This window comes from Leuresthes tenuis, unplaced genomic scaffold (assembly GCF_036924035.1).
Source record: "Leuresthes tenuis unplaced genomic scaffold, fLeuTen1.0.hap1 SCAF_7, whole genome shotgun sequence".
Classification (NCBI taxonomy): Eukaryota; Metazoa; Chordata; class Actinopteri; order Atheriniformes; family Atherinopsidae; genus Leuresthes; species Leuresthes tenuis.
This window is the reverse complement of record NW_027325361.1, coordinates 21,032,271-21,051,080: the sequence shown is the minus strand read 5'-3', so window position 1 is coordinate 21,051,080 and position 18,810 is coordinate 21,032,271. Positions and strand designations below refer to the sequence as shown.

Sequence of the window (18,810 nt, the reverse complement as noted above, 5' to 3'; positions counted from 1 at the left end):
AAAGTGACCACAAGCAGGCCAAATTTGATTCTGATGTCACACCTACCCTCACGTGAAATGGATTACATGAGGAGGTTTATGACATTCTTCAATGATTGACTATAGTGGAATGTTGGCATGCTTCCAGGATTTTAGTGACTGTCTGGGTTCAGTAGTTATAACAGAAAAATACTGTATTTCTTGTTGTTATAGCCCATAACTTTAAGTATGGCTAAAGGGATTAACATACCAAAAGTATTAACTATTTCTGCTGCAAATTAAATTGAGTGTGCAGTATTGTTTTTTTTTTTCTTTTTTTTTGTAAGGATAATGTTGAGCATGACAGAAACTGAAACAAAAATGCCATGTTCACTGTGCGCCAAACAAGATTTTTGAAGTCAATGTATCTGGATTTACTTTATGCTTGATTTTTGCCCAACATAACTCAGTAGAATTTCATCACGTTTCAAACTATGTTTTGGCCCTTTAGGCAATTTAGATTTTAATTGATTTAATTAAGATTTAAGTGTTTTACTTTAGATGTCATGTTTTATAATTTTCTCTGAGGATTTTTGTAGAAGAGAGGAGTAGATTTTGGCGTACTGAAGGAAAATGTTTTGATTCTGACTAAATAACGAAGGTGTCCACGAAATCCAAATGTACTTATTTGATTGGTCAGAGTGCGGATTTATAACTGTCAATCTCTAAAGAGCTCAATACTGATTGGATCCGACTTGTGCCCCTTCTCGCTTTACACTAAACCAGCTTCCAAGCAAGTGAACGTCAGAGCTAAGTAGCTGCGCCATTCGCGTACATTTTACGTGCTTTCACGGCGGAAAGATCCTCTTTCATCCTAGAACTACGTATCTTTCGTAAGAAATTTACCTTTGCCAGCAGGTGAGGTCAAATGCAAAGGAGCCAAGCGGAAGAGCTTTGCTGACAGGTGGAAGAGAATATTTTAGCTTTTAGCCAAGAGGGGAACAAATGGAAGATAGCAAAACAACACTGGTCGAGAGCCTTATGATATGGGTAAGTTTATTTGTTCAAGTGAATGTGTCGCCGAAACCATGGGGGATATTTAATTCACCTGTTTTTAGCCGCTGGGGTTTCAGTGGAAACCGTGGCTGAGGGAAATAAAGCTAATGTGAGGTCACGCAGTTCACTTTGTGGGTGAATGTCGCTGTTTCAACCACAAGCAGAGTCTCTGTAGCAACAGTCACTGTATTAACACTGTCTGTACACCGGTACGAGGAAGAGAAGCAACCGTACATCCTATCTGCAGGCAGTTTATCATGAAGTCATCATCCAGCATCTTTAAAGGCAGCAATATACTCAGGTTTAACTGACCCTTGCTGGCCTTAGACTGCTAATACAATTAACCGAGGGATATATGGAGATTTTTTGTTAATATTATGTAACCGATTAAATGTAGCCAACGCTAGCAGTTGTTAAGTACCTACGTTCATTAAAGAAGCTGCAAGTAGCAAGTGTTGTTACAGATAAACATGGCTGAAAGCCTCATTTTATTAACTTTCACGTGGGTTAACAGTGACACCACAAGCGTTTATCAATTAGATCCTTTGCCACGTTTATTTGACATCCAGCTGTTGTATTTATAACCATAACATTGATAATCTCTCTCCGGCACTGAATCTTAGGTGCAAAGCACAAGACAGAAAACACATAATTTCATAAATACTTTTCTGTTCATTTCATTACATATTAATGTGCTTTACATTTAACGACACAGTTCATAGTTGTATACAAAAACCTAACTACAAGAAGGACAGACAACACACTCAAGAGCACGATCAAATACGGAATCTTATTCATACATCCAGTGTACATCAGGCATGTTGAACATATCACGCGGCAAAATGAACCCTTACACATACAGGGCTCACCAGAACATGCAGAGACGGTAATTAACCAATGGATTGTGATGTTTGGGAAGTTTGGTTTCAAACGCAGATGCAGGTGTGACAGATATCACATCAATTGGCAGCTTGTTCCCTGAGAACAGGATTACTGTAGCTGAAAGTACGATCAGGAGCTTTGGATCCAATTCTGGATCTACAAAACCGTCCCCCGATGACCTGAGAGGTCCCGTTGGAACAAGTTAGAGATATACTAAGGGACTGGACCATCAAGTACTTTTGTAATCAGTGTTTTTTAGATACAGATGGATATGGCATTTCCTGTAAAACAGCATGGTGTGTGCAGGACACCGGTAGACAGTTCTTGTTTAATGAAGAGCAACTTAGAAGAGGACAACTCACACTACACTGTGGCTTCACTTTGAATTATTTACATCTCCTCTGAAGTTGGGAAGTCATTGTCTCTACTTGGATGTTGTGGTTTATGTTTGACTGCCGCATGCACTTGATTCTGTTCTTGTCCCCATCTTTCTACACTATACATTCATCAAGTCATCTTCACATTTCTGTAACTCTATAGGAGTTTTGCAACAATAACCAAAAACTTAGAACACATGAAAGACTGAGGATAGGGTGCAGGGTACTGTCTTTTTATTTATTTTTATGCCAAATGTACAATGTGCAAGATGATGATGATGATGATGTGTTGTCTTCCACTCAGCTCCAGACCTTCAACACTCCTGCACCCTGCAGAACAGTGGAGGAACTCATGACTGGAGCAGCCATGTCACAGGCACTGCATCAGATGTGAGGGCGTACATGTGCATTACTTCTTTACAGCTAGTTTTCTAAGACTTGAGTAATTCACACCCCACAATGATGCCCGATGTGTATTATAACCAAGAAGTCCAAGGGAAGAGTTGGGATTTGTTTACAGATTAAACATTGTAAACAAATTAATGACAGTTATCATTTATCACTCTTATAAAAAAAAATGTAATAAAAGGTCACGGTTAAAAGGCTCGTATTTCTCCAGAGACCCTGCATGGTTCTCCGATGGATGGCTGAGTCGCATCAAAGCAGATGTTGATGACAACTGGAGGCTGAAGGTACAAAGCACTGCCATGTCACCTGTCCACTGACTTTTCTCTTCTCATTTTACTGAACCCCCATGTGTTAAACCCTCTGTTTGCTCCACACCTGCCTAACTGTCCTTGACACTGACCACCGACCTGCTCCGGTGGCGCTGCTTCTGCCTTAGCCTGCGCTCTGACCCTGCGCTCTGACTCCTCTGGTGAAATGTGTGCATGTATGTTTATCGAGATCCGTCAGCTGTAAGAATGATTCTGTCATTCTCTTTCCTTCGCTTGAATTCAGTTGGCTTTTACTGTGCTGCTGCTTCCCCCCCTCCCCTCTTGGCCTTTTTCAGGGATAAAGACCCCATAGTTGAACATAAATGTTTCACTAATTAATTAAAGTGTGAAATCTCATTTGACCGCTTACATTTTTGCTTGCAGTACTGTGTTTTCGGATTCGGACTTGTGCGAGACATAATTCATAATATTAACTGTGAAAACTCAATAACTGCTCTGAGAAGGGCCTTGTCTCTCATGTGTGTTTGAAAAGTCTGCATGATCATATGTTGTGTTGGGAGGATTGTGACTTTTTTTTTTTCCTCTTAATCTATATTATTTTAAACAAAGAAATATAATCATTTATATTTATCTCCTCAGTTGAACAATCTGAAGAAGATCCTTCAGATGGTGGTTGACTATTACAATGAGGTATGAAATACAGCATGTCCCCTTTGTTTGATGATTGGTGGAAACTCACACTCTGCAGTAGAGCGAAGACGTAGTGTGCACTGTCCACCTAAAGCAAAGCCCCTGTGAGACTTGCCTGAGGGAATTCAATTCACTTTTAGCGCCAAATTACAACAAATGTCATCTCAAGGCACTTCAAAGAGCAGTACAGTGAGCGTCTTATATTAGATTACACCAAGCAGCTCAAACCACATTTTATATCTGCAGTGTTCAATAATCAGGAAGTCTTTTCCTCATCAAGCTAATCTAAGAGCATTATTTCTGTTGTTGTTCTGTCAGGTCTTAGCCCAGGAGATCTCAGAGTTTCCTTTGCCAGATCTGTCCCTGGTGGCCGAGCATTCAGACCCTGTGCAGCTGGGCAGGCTTCTGCAGCTCATACTGGGCTGTGCTGTCAGATGTGAGCGCAAACAGGGTATGCCACAGATTGTAATTTCACACAAATTCCATACACAAACTGGATGCTGATACAGAGCTATCCACAGCATACATGTGGTCTCAGAGCTTAGTCAGCTTCAGGTTGTTAGCCATACAATGTTCAGTTATTGTCCTGCTAAGACTCCGATAAAGGCTGAGCTGAGAAAGCATTGTCCACAGTGTTGCATTTAGAAGTTTGATACGAAAATCTGTGTTTTTGCTCGCTATATTTTGACAGAATACATTCAGATCATCATGACCTTGGAGGAGTCAGTGCAGCATGTTGTCATGACAGCCATCCAGGAGGTCAGTTGATTCAAGTTCTCCTTTATTACATATTTGAGGTATTGGACACATCCAGAACAGCTTTCCTAAGCAGTTGTACCATTTTGGGTAACCTATGTTGGAGTTTCTTAGAAGGATTTGGTTTAGTTTCGGGGGCACAGAGTGTGTGTTTGCATTCTGTTTGTTGAAATGAGGTTGAGGCTTTGCAGCTCTCTTAATCAGTGTGAGATAAATCCAGTGACATTTTCCTCTTCAGCTTATGAGTAAAGACACCATGGCCCCTTTTGGAGCAGAGCTGTCAGGGGACTTGGAACAGCAGGTCAGTGTTATTACTACAGTTATTACTTCCCTCTGAATGGATTTGTGTAATGTTGATGCTTGTTGCTGTAAAATTCTCTCATGAAAAATGGATGTGTTTCTTAAAACCCTAATTCTAAATAAAGTTGGGCCACCGTGTCAAATGTAACCAAAAACAGAAAGCTTTGATTTGGAGTTTCCATTCCGTCATTCATTACTCCCAACAGAACATAGAAAGATAACAAGATTTGAAAGCGAGACGTTCCAGTATTTCATGCAACAATATCAGCTTAGCTTAAATTGAATTTGATAGCAGCAACACGTCTCAGTCAGGTTGGGACAGGTTGGCACCCCTTCTTTTAACAACAGTCCTTAGTCGTCTAGGAACTGAGGAGACCAGTTGCTGGATTGTGTTTCTATTTACATTTTGCACCACAGCTCAGCTTTTTTTGGAATTAGGGTTGTAAATAGCACATAAATGAACAAAGTGTATGAGAACTTTATGAGCTTTCTGACTTGAATATAGCAGCTGAGCTGCGCATGTGAATGTGTTTTAATTCAGCTTCTAATTTGTGTGTTCAGCTAAAAAAAGCCCTTGAGGAACTGGCTGAACTTCTGTCAGAAAAAGAAGCACTAGCCCAACGCTGTGAAGAGCTGGACATACAGGTGAATACAGAACTCATGCACAGTCGGAAGAAAAATTCGACAGAAAAATACACGTTGATTTTTAAAAAGATTTTTTTTTTTTCAAGCTAGCGTCAGTAACACCTCGTCAGTTTACAGCCATTCAGCTCTCTGCACTCGTGTGTCTATACACACATGCATGCCTCTGGTACAGTTTAAACAGAAGTTGTGTAATTCGCTGTAATGCTTGGGTCCATTGTCTGGAGCTGCTGTGGCAGAATGACTGTGGGCTTACAGTCTGGGCTCTGCCGGTTCCACTGTGGCATCCAGCCCGTACTCTGCCGCTGTTAGAAGGCCTCATGCAGCACTGTCTGTGCAGGCGCTCTAAAACTTAGCATAGGCACTGATCAACTGTTCAACTGGACTCTCGACAGATTGATTTGGTCTGTCCCCCGTCTTGTTCGTCTCTTGGCGCAGTGAGGTAAGTCCAACATGGCTGATCGTCGGGCAAAACTAAACACATCTAAACCAACTGCTGAAATGTTCACTCTAACTCGGCTAACAGACAGCTCTATCAGGGTTCTGTTCAACACAAGTCAGACATTGTTTGATGATTTTTGGCTCTATAACAGTAATTTATTTTTCAGCATCTGTCTGCTCTAATAACCACTTTGTCATCTTCTTCAAGAGAAAGCAACATCAAAATATTTTAGAATATTGACTGCGCAGTAGCTTATGAATTGGTCATAGGTCATGTGAATTGAAGTCAAAGGCAATGCTTTAGTTTGAAACATTTTTATTGCAGAGCTGAGAAATGCCGGTTGTATTGCATGACAGTGGCAGTTATTTCAGAAACATGTACTATAAACATAACAATACGAGTTTCAATCATGTAGCCCATCCCTCATTAAAGGCGTCAACTCCCAATTTTTAAACTTTTTCTGATCCTAGTTTAAATGACATGTTCACCTTGAACTAATAGTTCAGTGTTTCAAACTCAAAGCTGGTGAAAAAGACTTGTTCATAATGGATGAGGAGGAAAACTAACCAGCTATATGTTAACATGTTTGCTTAAAGTGCACTCTGTGTGTGTTCTGCTTCCAGCGTGGATTAACTGCACCGTTCGCTTTAACAGTTGGGGGAGGAAAGCAGTTATTTGTACTGGAAAGGGTCTTTCTTTTGATGCTGAGATGGGACTTTTCTGCTTTGCATGCAGTAATTGAACAGGAGGAAATTTAACCTTTTTTTTTTGTCCCTGCTGACTTTATTGCACCTTAACTCCAACATCAAACTGCTCATGAGAGCGGCTCTCACAGCTCATTTTTCCTGATCAGGTGGGTGTTCTTCAAGAGGAACGAAACAGCTTATTGGCTGAGAATGATGTCCTAACAGACCGAGCCAATCAGCTGGACACAGTTGACGACCCAAGAACGCCCTCAGGGAGAAAACACAGTCATTTGCAGTATCAACTGGAGACACTACAGGAGGAGAACTTCAGGTTTGTCCCTTTCCTCTTGAGTTGACCTCAGCTACCTGATTACGGTAAAACCCAACCTCTTATGAGCATGCTCTTCTCCCAGACTGGAGGCCGCAAAGGATGACTACCGGATCCACTGTGAAGAGTTGGAGAAGCAGCTGATTGAGCTTCAGCATCGTAATGACGATCTCACCAGCCTGGCAGAGGAATCTCGGGCTCTCAAAGATGAACTGGATGTCCTGAGGTTTGTGTCTGTATGTGTGTGGGGGCCTCAGTAGGTTGGTCAAGTCCAGAAAAGTATCATCTTTCAATGCAAAATGCAAGAATTTAAATCCTGAAAGATCAAAAATCTGTGCTCAAGGATGCTCTTCATGCAGACTCTAAACTTCTGGTGCCTCCTCATGGAGATCAGCTAACAGCTGGGTCACTCATAGGGGGGAGGAAAACCCAGACTATGATCTCTCTCATTAGCACCCCCTGTAGCAGTTTAGGTGGAGCTAATCAATAAATTATGCTGATGTTGTGCTTTTCTTTAGAATGAGGGCTGACTTTTTGCTCAAGCTAAGACAGGAAACATTGGTACACAAGTTGATCCAGTATGAATAAAATCCAACAAAGGCAACAGTATTAAGACCTAACCTCCTTCATTTGATCTAATAGAGATGTACAAATGATGTTTTAGCTTAAAGGCAGGAAAAAAAGTAGTTCTGCACACCTACTTTTTATCCTCTCTGGCAAAAAATGCTGGTTTGTTTTGCACTTCTGAATTCTTGGATGGCAACATTTGCCCACATCTCTGTTGTGTTCCCACTTCACCTGTGTGCTTTGGAAGCTTCCACCAAAACACTTATGAGACGCGTTGACTGTTAACTGTGTTGAATTCCTGTAGGAACTGCTCAGATCGGGTGGTGATGCTGGAGGCTTCAGTGGAAACTTACAAGCGTAAGCTGGAGAATCTTGGTGATCTAAAGAGGCAGATGAAGCTGTTGGAGGAGAATAACATGACCTACATGCAAAACACTGTCAGCCTGGAGGAGGAGCTGCGCAAGGCCAACGCTGCCCGTACGCAGCTCGAAACGTACAAAAGACAGGTATGTAGTGAACAAAGCCCATAATTAAAGGGAAATACTCATTTTTTTAATTCAGCAGGCTGTATTGTTAATATCTGTTTGCATTATGCGTGTTGGTTTTTCTTTTTTCAGGTCCAGGAGCTTCACAGGAAGTTGTCGGAGGAGACGAGACGAGCCGACAACCTGGCTTTCGAGATGAAAAAGTTGGAGGAGAAGCACGAAACTGTGATGAAGGAGAAAGAGGTAATTCCCAACAGGAAGTAAATGTTTGGTGTGATGAAACTCTTGGCTGACAGTTTTCTGATGTTTTGAAAATCTCTCCTCCGCTAGAGGATCATCATTGAGAGAGATTCTCTCAAGGAAATCAATGAGGAGCTGCGATGCACCCAGGCTCAGCAGCTCCAGCTCTCTCAATCAGGTACCTCATTGGACAGTCATCTGGCAGCGTGGACGCTGCTTACATTTGCCTTGGTTTGGAATTAAATGCACCTAATGTTTTGTCACATAGGGATGCTTCCCTCTGGCAGCCCCAGCCATGACAACTTGGCAGCGGAGTTGATACCCATTGAATACAGGTGATATCTTATCACTTTACATTCTATGACTTCTATTCTTCTGATTCCAGTGGGGTGTGTGAGCACTGAGTTTGTGTAATTGTTTAGAGAGAAGTTTATCAGGCTGCAGCATGAGAATAAGATGCTAAGGGTGCAGCAGGAGGATTCCGAGCGGGAGAGGATCGCCACTCTGCAGGCCCAGCTGGAGGAAGCTGATAAGACGTGCAGCAAACTGGACACCGAGAACAGGTTAACGGAGTTAATGTTGGATTGTTGGAGATTTTTATGCTGGAAAGTTCTTCCTGCATGTTAACCCCCCCCCCCCCTCTGCATGAGGGTTAATCTCCAGACTGAGCCGAGAGCGGATGAATGAGCTGCAACAGCAGGTTGAGGACCTCCAGAAGGCTCTGCAGAGTCAGGCAGCCAAACCTGATGATGTAAGTGTGCCAATATGCACTGGCACCAACAGAGAAAGTGTTTCCCACAGAGTTAATCTTTAGCTTTTAGGCTTTGTGATAGCAAAATATTACACAAGAAAGTCTCGCCACTGGGTTTTCAGTGAGTGTTTTAAAGTGATTCAGAGGTTTAGCTCCTACACAGTGTTTTAGTTTGTTATTTTTGACATCCAAAATGAATTGCTTTGACCGGATTTAATTTCTGTCTCTTTTTTGTCAGTCAAACCTGAAGCGGAAACTGGATGCACACATGTGAGTGTATGGCTTGGATTTTTACAGTGAAAGAAATGTAAAGTTCGTCAGTGGAGGGAAATAAAACGCTTGTTTTTTCCTCAGGGTCCAGCTGAACGAGGCTCAGGACGAAATCATGAAGAAGAAAGAGCTGCTGGAGGACCTTCAGCCTGACAACACTCAAACCTGTAAGTTTCATGTTTGTTCATTGCAGATTTCTGCCAACACACAACACATTAATGAAAAAAAAATGGCTCATGAACTTTTGTTTTTTAAGCCTTGAAACTGGATGAGATGATGGCTGCTTTAAAGAAGAAGGATGATGACATGCGAGCTATGGAAGAGAGGTACAAAATGTACCTGGAGAAAGCTCGCAATGTGAGTTATGTTGGACTGGTTTTATTGATCCCTTTAACTTGAGTTTGAATTCACTGCAATATCAATGCTGTACTGTCTATCCCTCCTTGCTTGAAGGTAATACGAGCGTTGGACCCTAAGCTTAATCCAGCCACCGCTGAGATCCAGGCTTTGAGGAACCAGTTAGCAGACCGGGACAAACAGATTCTTAGCCTTGAGGTAAATCCATTTTTCAACTAAAGTTTGTAAGATGAACATGCAACAAGATTTTTAGGGACTATTTTCACATCTAACATATGCGGCTGATTTTCATCCAAGCGTCAGTGTGAGCAGGCCAGACTGAGAGAGAATGAGGAGAAACTGATTGTCACAGCCTGGTATAACAAGGTATAGTAAAATCATTAATCAGTCAAATTGTTGTTTTTTTTTACCTCCTGCATGTTATGAGAGCATTGACACTGACACCTTTTCTGTCTTCAGAGTCTGAACTTTCAGAAGATGGGCATTGAATCTCGTCTTGGGGGCCGCACTCCTTCCATGCTGTCCCCTGGTCAGTCCTTCTTGACGCAGCAGCGGCAAGTCTCAAATGCCCCGCGACGGGCGTCTTCTATCAGCGTGCCTGCCTCTACCTCCAAATAGACTGTGTCACTGAGCCAAACCTTATTCAAACAAGGCAAAAAAAACAAAACAACACACCCCTCGCTCCGCTCCGAGAAGTGAGCTTTCAAGTGACCTTAAACACATCTGCTGTTAGCACTTTGGGAGAGGTCAAGGATAAGCTGATTGGGATCAATGAGCACTAACTTATCTTACTTTCACACAGTGAACAGGTCACCCACCTGAGGTGATAGCATACTGTCCCACTGTACATTAGCCTAAAAGATGACCTTGGTAAGAACATTAACCCCCGACTTCCCCTCACCAGCCAAAGCGTTTTCCCAGTTGTAAACTTGGCATTGAATGTCTACTCAGCTCTGTGGTTTTGCTTTTCCATTTGCAGCCTCAGCTGAATACCTTCTGTAATCAGTTTAGCCTTGGCTCTTGTTTTATTCAGCTGTACTATGTCAGGAATGAGATGGGTATAAATGTCAGCATGCAGCAGACTGACGAAAAGAGAAACTTTGCTTTGAGAAATCGCTTGTTATAATTGGTGCTGGCCACCAACAACTTTAAAGCATCAAACATCAGACACTTTGATTTATTTTTTTTTTTTGTACAAAACGGAATAAGCCTTTCATTTCAGAAGCTGTTAAAATGTTGTAAATCATATTAAACACTATCAACATTTGTGGTGCTGCAACAACAAATTTTATCCTAGATATTACTATATATTTTACAAATCTTAAAGAAGGTGATCCAGGAATGGTTTATTGTAGGTTCTTTTCTATTTCTCCACAGAGTGACGTACTGTCAGCATTCTCTCAGTGACAGCTTGACAGGCCTTTCTATTCTCTGATTATCTTGAATCTTATTTAGATGTAAATAATCAAGACTATGAGTACTACAAACTGTACAGCTGTGATGGAAACATGGTTTAACACCAGCTTTTGATCCACCTATGAGAACCAGGTTAAACACTCATACAGTATCTGCAAATTGTAACTTGTTCATTTTTTATTATTGTAGTTAATCGTGTCTTAAGGCGGTGAAGTTTGAGTGGCAGTTTAGAGTTAAAAGCACTGATGAGAAGCAGTTATTGTATTTGTTAGTTAATGGCTGTCTGATGCTACACAGTTAAACTTAAATGGTTCTAGTTTCACTGCATAAAGAAGCTGCTCTTTGCCTTCTCACTTTGCACTTGAGGCAACACTAAAGAGGCATTCTGTTATCATGGCTTTGGCATGTGTGAGGAATAGATATGTCGCTTTAGTTTTTCCTTTGCAGTGAATGATTCCTGTAATTTAAAAGCAGAGTCATTTATATAAAAAGTCCAATCTAACTTAGTACAGCACAGGAACCACAGAGGTGGTGCCATATGTTTGTGTGTGAATTATAAAAGAAAGAGGCATTATGACTTTTCAGGAATTTGAGAAGATGACATTTTAAAGGCTTTGTTCTTTCTGTGAATAAATAAAAACATTTTCTAAACCTGCATGTTATATTCAGTTCCATCAATTGCAGTTTGGTTCCAAAGATGAGGCAGAATTATGGCGTTCTCAAACATTTTGGTGTTTATTTACAGCAGGATCCACGTCTTCCCAAGTTCATGTGACAATAAAACAGCATTTACAAATCATAGATCCAGATCCTACCATAAATACTGTCTTTAACCTGCAAGAGTCACAAATCTGAAATCTCTTGTCACTTTTGTTTCACTTGCTGGGAATTAGTCCAAATCCATTGAAACGTGATTGTGAGAGTTGGTGAACTTGAGTTTTTGGTGCCTGCTGGTTAGTGAACACTGTGTGTTGGAAAAATTACAATTAATCAATCGCACATTTAATGTCGTGGCTCTCATCAAGTAAAAAGAATTCATGATATTAATGTTTGACGCAACTGCGGCAGATTCTATGTACACACTGAAGGGATTTCCATCTTTCCTGCAGCATCTGGTCCTATAGCATATAGTCTGCGAGGCTCAGCGGGACTTTGCAAAGATCTTAAAAGGGTACGGAGTGCGTGTGGCTCCAGTTATTCCTTCTGTACTCAGCTCAACTCCATCCAGAGTGGAAAAGTGAAACGTTTGAAGTAAGCTAACAAAAAACAAAAACATCTCCATCCTTGCCAGGCCCTCACCGAGACATGCACGCTTTCCTGTAAAGAACAACTCTCGTTATAATCGTGTAATCGCACGGTGTCCGCTGCCTCACGGTTCATTTGTGGAAAGGAATTCTTTCAGCAGTGGATAAAGATAAGAAATATCAGGTGCATTGTGTTATCACTTAAATGTGAATGTTACCTGCAGAGAATGGTAGAAATGCTTCCTTTCTAACAAGCTTGCCATCGGCATCCAGGAAGTGTTCGGGGTTGAAGGTGTCCGGGGTTTCCCATTCGCTCTTGTCAAACAGCACAGAGGTCAGGTTAGGCATCACAGAGGTCCCCTGCACACACCAAAACACAAAAATCCAGGTGGTGGCTTTTCATCAACGGACATTAAGTTGCTCATTCAGAAAAAAAATCTTTTACCAAATGCAGACAAATGAGCAGCTGGAGAGCCTTAGAAAAAAAATTCCAACAATTTAGCGCTCAGGACCAAACTTTTGTTTTGTGTTTTTTATCCCACAGACATTCGTGACATGAACTGGGAGAGTCAGAGGGGTAGTTTGTGCATTATAAATCCCCAGATGGAACTGTTTGCAGCTGATGCAGAGTCGGCTCATGTTGCTGATATGTTTCAAACGAAACCCTTTTTTCTAATTACCATGCAGCGATTATGACTGCTATAACTATACAGTTCCTATATATAAGTGGATGAGGCGCACCTTTGGTATAAAGTAACCTCCCAGTGTTGTGTCTCTGGCAGCCATCCTGAGCCCGTTGAGCGGAACAATGTTTCCCATCCTCTGGATCTCGTGGATAACAGCGTCAGTGTAGGGCATGCAGGGTCTATCTGCCATGCTGGGCTGGCGGGTCTGTCCGATCACTCTGTCTATCTCTGCCTGGACTTTGTCTAAAAGGCAAATCACATTGATCTGCAGCATATTTTCCCTCTGGTACCCTTATCTTTTTCTTATTAAAAATATTTCTTATCTGTACCCACCTTGGATAAGAGGATTTTTGATGAGGTAGATCAGTCCCCACTGCAGAGTCTTCGAAGTGGTTTCACTGCCAGCCAGGAACAGATCCAGACAGCATAGAACCAGGTTTTCCTCCTCAAAGCCCATGTCACTGTTTCTGTTGTGCTGTCAAGCAGAGTGAGAGGGTGGGGGGCAGGCAAAGAGTCAATTCCTAAATATTATTCTGCTCATTGCAACAGTTCTGTTTATCCAAATGTGAGCACCGTACCCTTTCCTCAACAAGGAACTGGTCAATGTAATCTCGTGGGTTGCTGGGGTCCAGATCCAACTTGTGTCTCTCTATTTCTTTCCTGATAGAGGTTTCTAAGGATTTGGAGCTGCTGAAGATGCCATTATGAGGCCCCGGCAGGCGTTGCATCAGTGCTGGGAATGCATCATACAGCTGTTAGGAGAGGTAATTAAAAAAGAAATTACACAATGTTGGTGCACTTAAAGCTCATGAAAGGTTTCTCTAAGATGAAACCCTCAATTGACACACTAACAGCTTTTTGGTATTGCGGTACTCTCATCATCTCATTGACTTAATCAGTTGTAAAAAATGATTGCCTTCTGGTTTTGTGGTTTGATGTTGCCATTTATAGCTGATGTGTCTGAGCTTGATTTGTGCCTTACTAGAGCCCATATGGAGCCTTCCAGATAGGCCATGTCAGTCAGATTCTTCAGCATGCTCTGGAAGTTGTGGTCATCGTAGTTAAACCGTCTCCCAAAAACAATCCGGCAGATGATGTTGGACACAGCATTGTTCAAGAGAGGCGCAGGGTCGAAGGGCTCACCTGAACAGAGGACATGTCTTTAGCCACCATACAATATGTGTGTATTTTGCTTCCATTCCCCCACATTTGGTCTCTTTTCTGTTGTCAACCTTCCTCCTTCTTCATCGCCTCCTGCAGATGGCGACTCTCCTCACAGATGCTCTGCTCCATGGAGCTCTTGGCCAGACCGAAGGTGCGTAACGTGGCCACGGCAAAACGCCGCTGTCTCCTCCACACCTTCCCATTACTGAAGAAAAGGCCCCCTGACAAAGAAAGAACGTAAACATTACTCAGGTACTGGTGGCAAGTTGACTTCATCTGTACTGATGAACTGCCTGAGTCAATTATACAGCTGTGCGACTCACCTGAGTTCCCTGAATAAATCCTGGTCACCATGGGGCTGTAAGGCCGGTCCACAAAGTTGTCGGCCTGTGTAACCAAAGCCTCCTTCACCATCTTCCACCCAGACACAAACACTGTTTTGTGTCTTCCCAGACGTATGCAGAACACATTCCCATAAACATCAGCAAGCTGCGGATGCAAAAGCAGAGAATAAGTGGCTTGTTGTCCAGCATGTGACTCTGCACAGATGCATTCAGTGCAATATTTTGTGGTATGGACAATCTTTATCAGGTTTTTTTAATCTTTTTTTATTTATTTCTAAAATATGTTTGACAGACAAAAAAAAATATCTGTTTTAATTCATTACATTCTAACTCATATAAAGCACGGATTGTGTTATGAGGAAAGGCCGTTAGAGCTGATGAACTATTTTTCTTGCTGTTGAACATGCAGTTCGTGTGGACTTTTTCAGTATCGGGTAAAACGCAGTAAAGGAAAGGTTTCGTTGATGCTTCCAGCTTACCTTGGTGAGGTAGATATGAGGCTGTTTAGACTCAATGCTGAAGATGTTCCCCAAAATAGGGAGAGCCGGTGGTCCTGGAGGAAAGGAAGGCGGATCCTTTTTGTTCAGAAAATATACCATAAAGAGAACTGCTAAGATAAAAAACAACGTCCATCTCAGAGTAAACCACTGGTATAAGTCACACAACAACATTGTGATGGGAGAGTGACAGAGGAAAGAAGCAGGGAACTGATCAGGGACTTCTCTCCCCATCATTCCTTCCAAGTTAGAGATGGGCGGCTACTCTGCTGACTCACATCTTAGGCAGATATGAAGTGTGTGACTTTGAGTCAGGCCTCTAGTAGCTAAATTACTAGAGAATGCTGAAAAGTACCCTAAACTGCGACAATAAGTAAAAGTAAAACAGCATTTTTAAGACAAGAAGCTGCCATGCAAAGCTAAAATATACTGAGATGGCAGTTTTCTGTTTCTTACAAAGTCCAAATAAATCACTGAAACTACTTTCTGTTATTCTAAAATTGATATTTTTGTAAACGAATCACTGTAATCATGTAAGCTAACAAAGTTGACGCAGGATTTGTTGAGTATCTATCTGCATTTTAGATTGAAAGACAAACTGCGTATCTATGTATCTATGTCTTTCATTCTGGGAACTGCTGTAAGTTGACAGAAAACCAGAAAATGTACATGTCCCTTAAATAGCAGATCGGAAATGTTACTATGAATAGCTTCATGTTAACTACTAACAGTTGAGTACTTCCAAAAAAAAGGACACCCTCAGCTTTGTGATTCTCCACCATCTTTCTCCCTGCTACCATATATGCTGCACCGTCTCAGGGGCATCTTCACTCGTGTTCTCAGCACCTTCTGCTAATGTTAATCAAATCCTTTTTATGCTATTACAAATAATGACATTCAGAAAACTAATACACAGTTACCAAAATTTAAATGTACGACCAAAGAGAATGACCAGGTCCTCCTCAGAGGCAGCAATCACCTGTCCGATCACTTTGCCAGTCTCTGCTTGGACTTTCTCTGTAAAATGAAAGCACTTTAGCTGCAGCTGGGAGGAGGGGGGGTTGTCATTAGAAGAAGATATTTTTGTTTAGCAGATTCCCTGTCCTTGGTGTTGGTGTCTTGGATGGTTGAGCCAGAAGAATTGTTTTTTATAGTAAAAGCCATAACATTTGACATGCTGAATTTTTGCTTTGACTCGTCAAAAAATATATATATTCATGGAAAATTGGTGCACATCTCTCCTGCCGTATACTTCTCCTTTTTATATTCAGGCAGAAAACATGGGTGGTCGGAATATGAGTGGTCAGGAGGCCACTGGCTCATCTTTTCCCGCTTACCGCTATAAGCAACGTGGATATTTTAATTTGTCTTTCAGTAGCATCAGCTCAAAGTTTTCAGCTATTTGGTTTATGACCAAACACATGAAACTAACAACTATCTAATCAGTCTCAAACGTGTTTTAGATTTAGTGTTTATTAGCAAATATTTACAAAAAATTTTAAGAAAAAAAGTAAATTAGTAGCAAATTTGTCATCTCCTTGTAGGAGGTAGCACACCACCCACATTGTATTTCAGAGTTTTTTTTATGAGAAAAACTAAATCCCACAGCAGGGAGAAACCTTTATCCCGAACATCCCTTTTTCCTCCTTTAATAAACCTCTGACAACTCTCATTCAGTTATCACAGACACCGTTAAGCCATCTCTCTGTCAGTAACTAGTGGAATAGCACTGAATTACTGAACCCATAATGACCCCTGTAGCCAATCTAGTCAAATCCTTTCCTCATCACTTCTTTGCAAATAATGTCGGAGACACGGGTTGAAAAATTCCCTGCTGGAAGAGGACTCATGTTTTTTAACCTTTAGCTTTTGCTTGTTCAGGATTATGAGCTAACCATATACTGGACAAGGTGCAATTATTCTAATGTTTCAGTTTTATGACAAAGAGCATTTTTTTCCCCCATCAGAGCCTCCACTTCACCTTTCTCCTTCTGTATTTCCTCCTGCAGGTATCAAATCTCCTCACAGACACACTGTTCCATGGTGCTTCTTCCCAGGCTGAAGGCCCGTAAGGTAGACAAACCAAAGTGTCGCTGCTTCTTCCACGTTTCACCATTGCTTGTGAGTACACCACCTAGATACAAGCATGCTGACGCAAAAGTAAAAAGATTATGGAAACCAAAGTCTTGACTGAATGTGACTTGAAACAGAAAGAAACTGTGTCCTTGAGGTTCTGGAGTAAACCACAAAGTTCTCAGTTTGTGTCACTATGACTTCCCTCTGCAAACCCTGCAACATATTTCTTAAAGTTGGATACTGAGCTAAATTGCATCGAACAAATCATCATCAAACACAGCATTAAAGAAAGCCCATCTAATATGACTGTAAATCTTTGATATTTTTGAACTCTTTCAGATTTTTTCCTTCCCCACTCACTATATTTCTACTGAAAGGTAGAGCCAGTGGAAAATTTGGTGGCTTCCTGTTTTTAAGGAAGTCTGCTGATCCTCTTTGGATCAAAACTCATGCAAAAAATGTAAAGCCAAAGGGCTGGATAGAGAAAAAACATCACTTAGATTATTCAAAGAAAGGTGTGATAACGGTGATATTATTGATAGTTTTAATAGTCCTTCTGAACTTCCCAGTGAGCTTATGACAAATTAGTGGAGTGGTCATTCAGCATGAACACCAGCAAAGGAGATGAGGGATTGTTATCGGTTATTCTGAAACCTGCCGCTAGATGGCAGAAAAGTAAAATATTTTAGCATTCACACAGCAGATCATAAGTGTAGAAGTACAGTAAAAGTAAAAAAAAATTAACCAGGTGGAACAATGCGATGACTTTCAGACAGGTCGGAGCCTGGTCATTAAATGTAGAGGCCAATGTAGAAAGGCCAAAACTGGAGAAATGCAATCTCTTTTGGAAATACCTGTTAGTAATTCTCCAGCGGAAGAATTTTGAATCAACTAAAAGATCTTCAGCAAATTATTTGGACATCCAGTAGGGATGGGGCCAGTTTTTCAGCATCACTTTGTGGAAAGATGTCCCTTGATTTCAGTGATGCTACGCAGATTAAACTTATTTGCTCTAGAGACCTGTTTTCTGTGGGAGTTAAAACTCCTGCTCCAAGATTCCTCACAGAAGACCTTGAAGCTAAGACAATGCCACCCAGATCAACTATATGGATAGGGAGTGACACATTAACGTTTTCAGGGCCATAAACATTGACAAAACTAGTTTTGCCTAAATTCAAAAGCACGGTAAGATGTGTTAGTCAGTGGTGTTGAACGCAACTCTAAGAGGGCATTGACAAGCTGAAACTTGTATTTGAATCAATATCTTGGTAAAATAAATGTGATAAATGTGTTGGTGTTTCATGTTCCCAATGAAGTCCTGGAGGAAAGTTCTGTGGCTTCCTGTTTCTGAGGAAGTCCGCTATCAGAAGGAACAGGAAAAAAAGCCCCATAAGAGTAAAAGTCAGCAAAGGGAGCAAATCAGGCAGCAGCAGTAGAAATGTCCGAGTTGACCAAGAGTTTCTTCTCTTTAAAGCAGCAGTGATTTTAAGTCTGTTAATGTTTGATATAATCCTTTTTTTCAGCACACCCAGGACAGGCAACTGAAAAACACAGCAGATCATAGTCTGAACAAAGGGGAAAGTACTTACATAACAAGCTGCAAACCACACCTACTTGCCCCTTGACAAGCAAACCCTCTGTAGCACGTGTGATGAAACCTATTGTAACCTTGCACTCATTAGATTTTAAGCTCTACAGTATATATCGCACATTGAGTTCAAGACCTCTACTGCTGTTTCAGTTATTTTAATCAGAGATAAGATGTTGAGGTAAGCAGAGCCAAGCCAACATTACAAAGTGCAGAAGTATCAAAAGGCACAGAACCAAAGATATCGTGTACAGGGCAGTTAATGAATTCAAATTCATGATGACTAGGCAGAAACAACTCCCTTTTTGAATAGGAGCTCCCAGTGCAAATG

At 41.3% G+C, this 18,810-nt stretch overlaps 2 protein-coding genes across 2 annotated transcripts; one reads left to right on the top strand and one right to left on the bottom strand.

Moving 5' to 3' along the window:
• The first annotated feature begins 848 nt into the window (after nucleotides 1-848).
• hook1 (hook microtubule-tethering protein 1) lies at nucleotides 849-11,716 on the top strand. The gene is made up of 22 exons (XM_072389842.1): nucleotides 849-1,008; nucleotides 2,578-2,663; nucleotides 2,893-2,965; nucleotides 3,590-3,640; nucleotides 3,959-4,091; nucleotides 4,332-4,399; nucleotides 4,635-4,697; nucleotides 5,258-5,341; nucleotides 6,634-6,797; nucleotides 6,880-7,020; nucleotides 7,666-7,867; nucleotides 7,979-8,089; nucleotides 8,177-8,264; nucleotides 8,355-8,421; nucleotides 8,509-8,649; nucleotides 8,750-8,837; nucleotides 9,076-9,107; nucleotides 9,192-9,274; nucleotides 9,364-9,464; nucleotides 9,561-9,662; nucleotides 9,762-9,830; nucleotides 9,924-11,716. The coding sequence occupies exons 1-22, from the start codon at nucleotides 964-966 to the stop codon at nucleotides 10,080-10,082; spliced, it is 2,151 nt and encodes a 716-aa protein (XP_072245943.1). The 5' UTR covers nucleotides 849-963; the 3' UTR covers nucleotides 10,083-11,716.
• On the bottom strand, nucleotides 11,575-17,384 carry LOC140312442 (cytochrome P450 2J1-like). The gene is made up of 10 exons (XM_072390279.1): nucleotides 17,343-17,384; nucleotides 14,798-14,968; nucleotides 14,298-14,463; nucleotides 14,043-14,195; nucleotides 13,793-13,953; nucleotides 13,389-13,562; nucleotides 13,144-13,285; nucleotides 12,866-13,053; nucleotides 12,343-12,484; nucleotides 11,575-12,197 (listed from the first exon to the last, which is right to left on the bottom strand). The coding sequence occupies exons 1-10, from the start codon at nucleotides 17,382-17,384 to the stop codon at nucleotides 12,022-12,024; spliced, it is 1,515 nt and encodes a 504-aa protein (XP_072246380.1). The 3' UTR covers nucleotides 11,575-12,021.
• Between the last annotated feature and the right edge of the window lie 1,426 nt (nucleotides 17,385-18,810).

What these genes read in the sequence shown, in the direction of transcription:
- LOC140312442 (XM_072390279.1), bottom strand. Translation starts at nt 17,384, where the DNA reads ATGTTTTTTCTCTATCCAGCCCTTTGGCTTTACATTTTTTGC. An exon ending in AAGGCTCCATATGGGCTCTA is followed by an intron (nt 13,563 to 13,792) that starts GTAAGGCACAAA and finishes CTCTCCTAACAG; the next exon opens with CTGTATGATGCATTCCCAGC. An exon ending in CAAAAATCCTCTTATCCAAG is followed by an intron (nt 13,054 to 13,143) that starts GTGGGTACAGAT and finishes TTTGCCTTTTAG; the next exon opens with ACAAAGTCCAGGCAGAGATA.
- hook1 (XM_072389842.1), top strand. Translation starts at nt 964, where the DNA reads ATGGAAGATAGCAAAACAACACTGGTCGAGAGCCTTATGATATGG. An exon ending in TCGAAACGTACAAAAGACAG is followed by an intron (nt 7,868 to 7,978) that starts GTATGTAGTGAA and finishes TTCTTTTTTCAG; the next exon opens with GTCCAGGAGCTTCACAGGAA. An exon ending in TCACAGCCTGGTATAACAAG is followed by an intron (nt 9,831 to 9,923) that starts GTATAGTAAAAT and finishes TTCTGTCTTCAG; the next exon opens with AGTCTGAACTTTCAGAAGAT.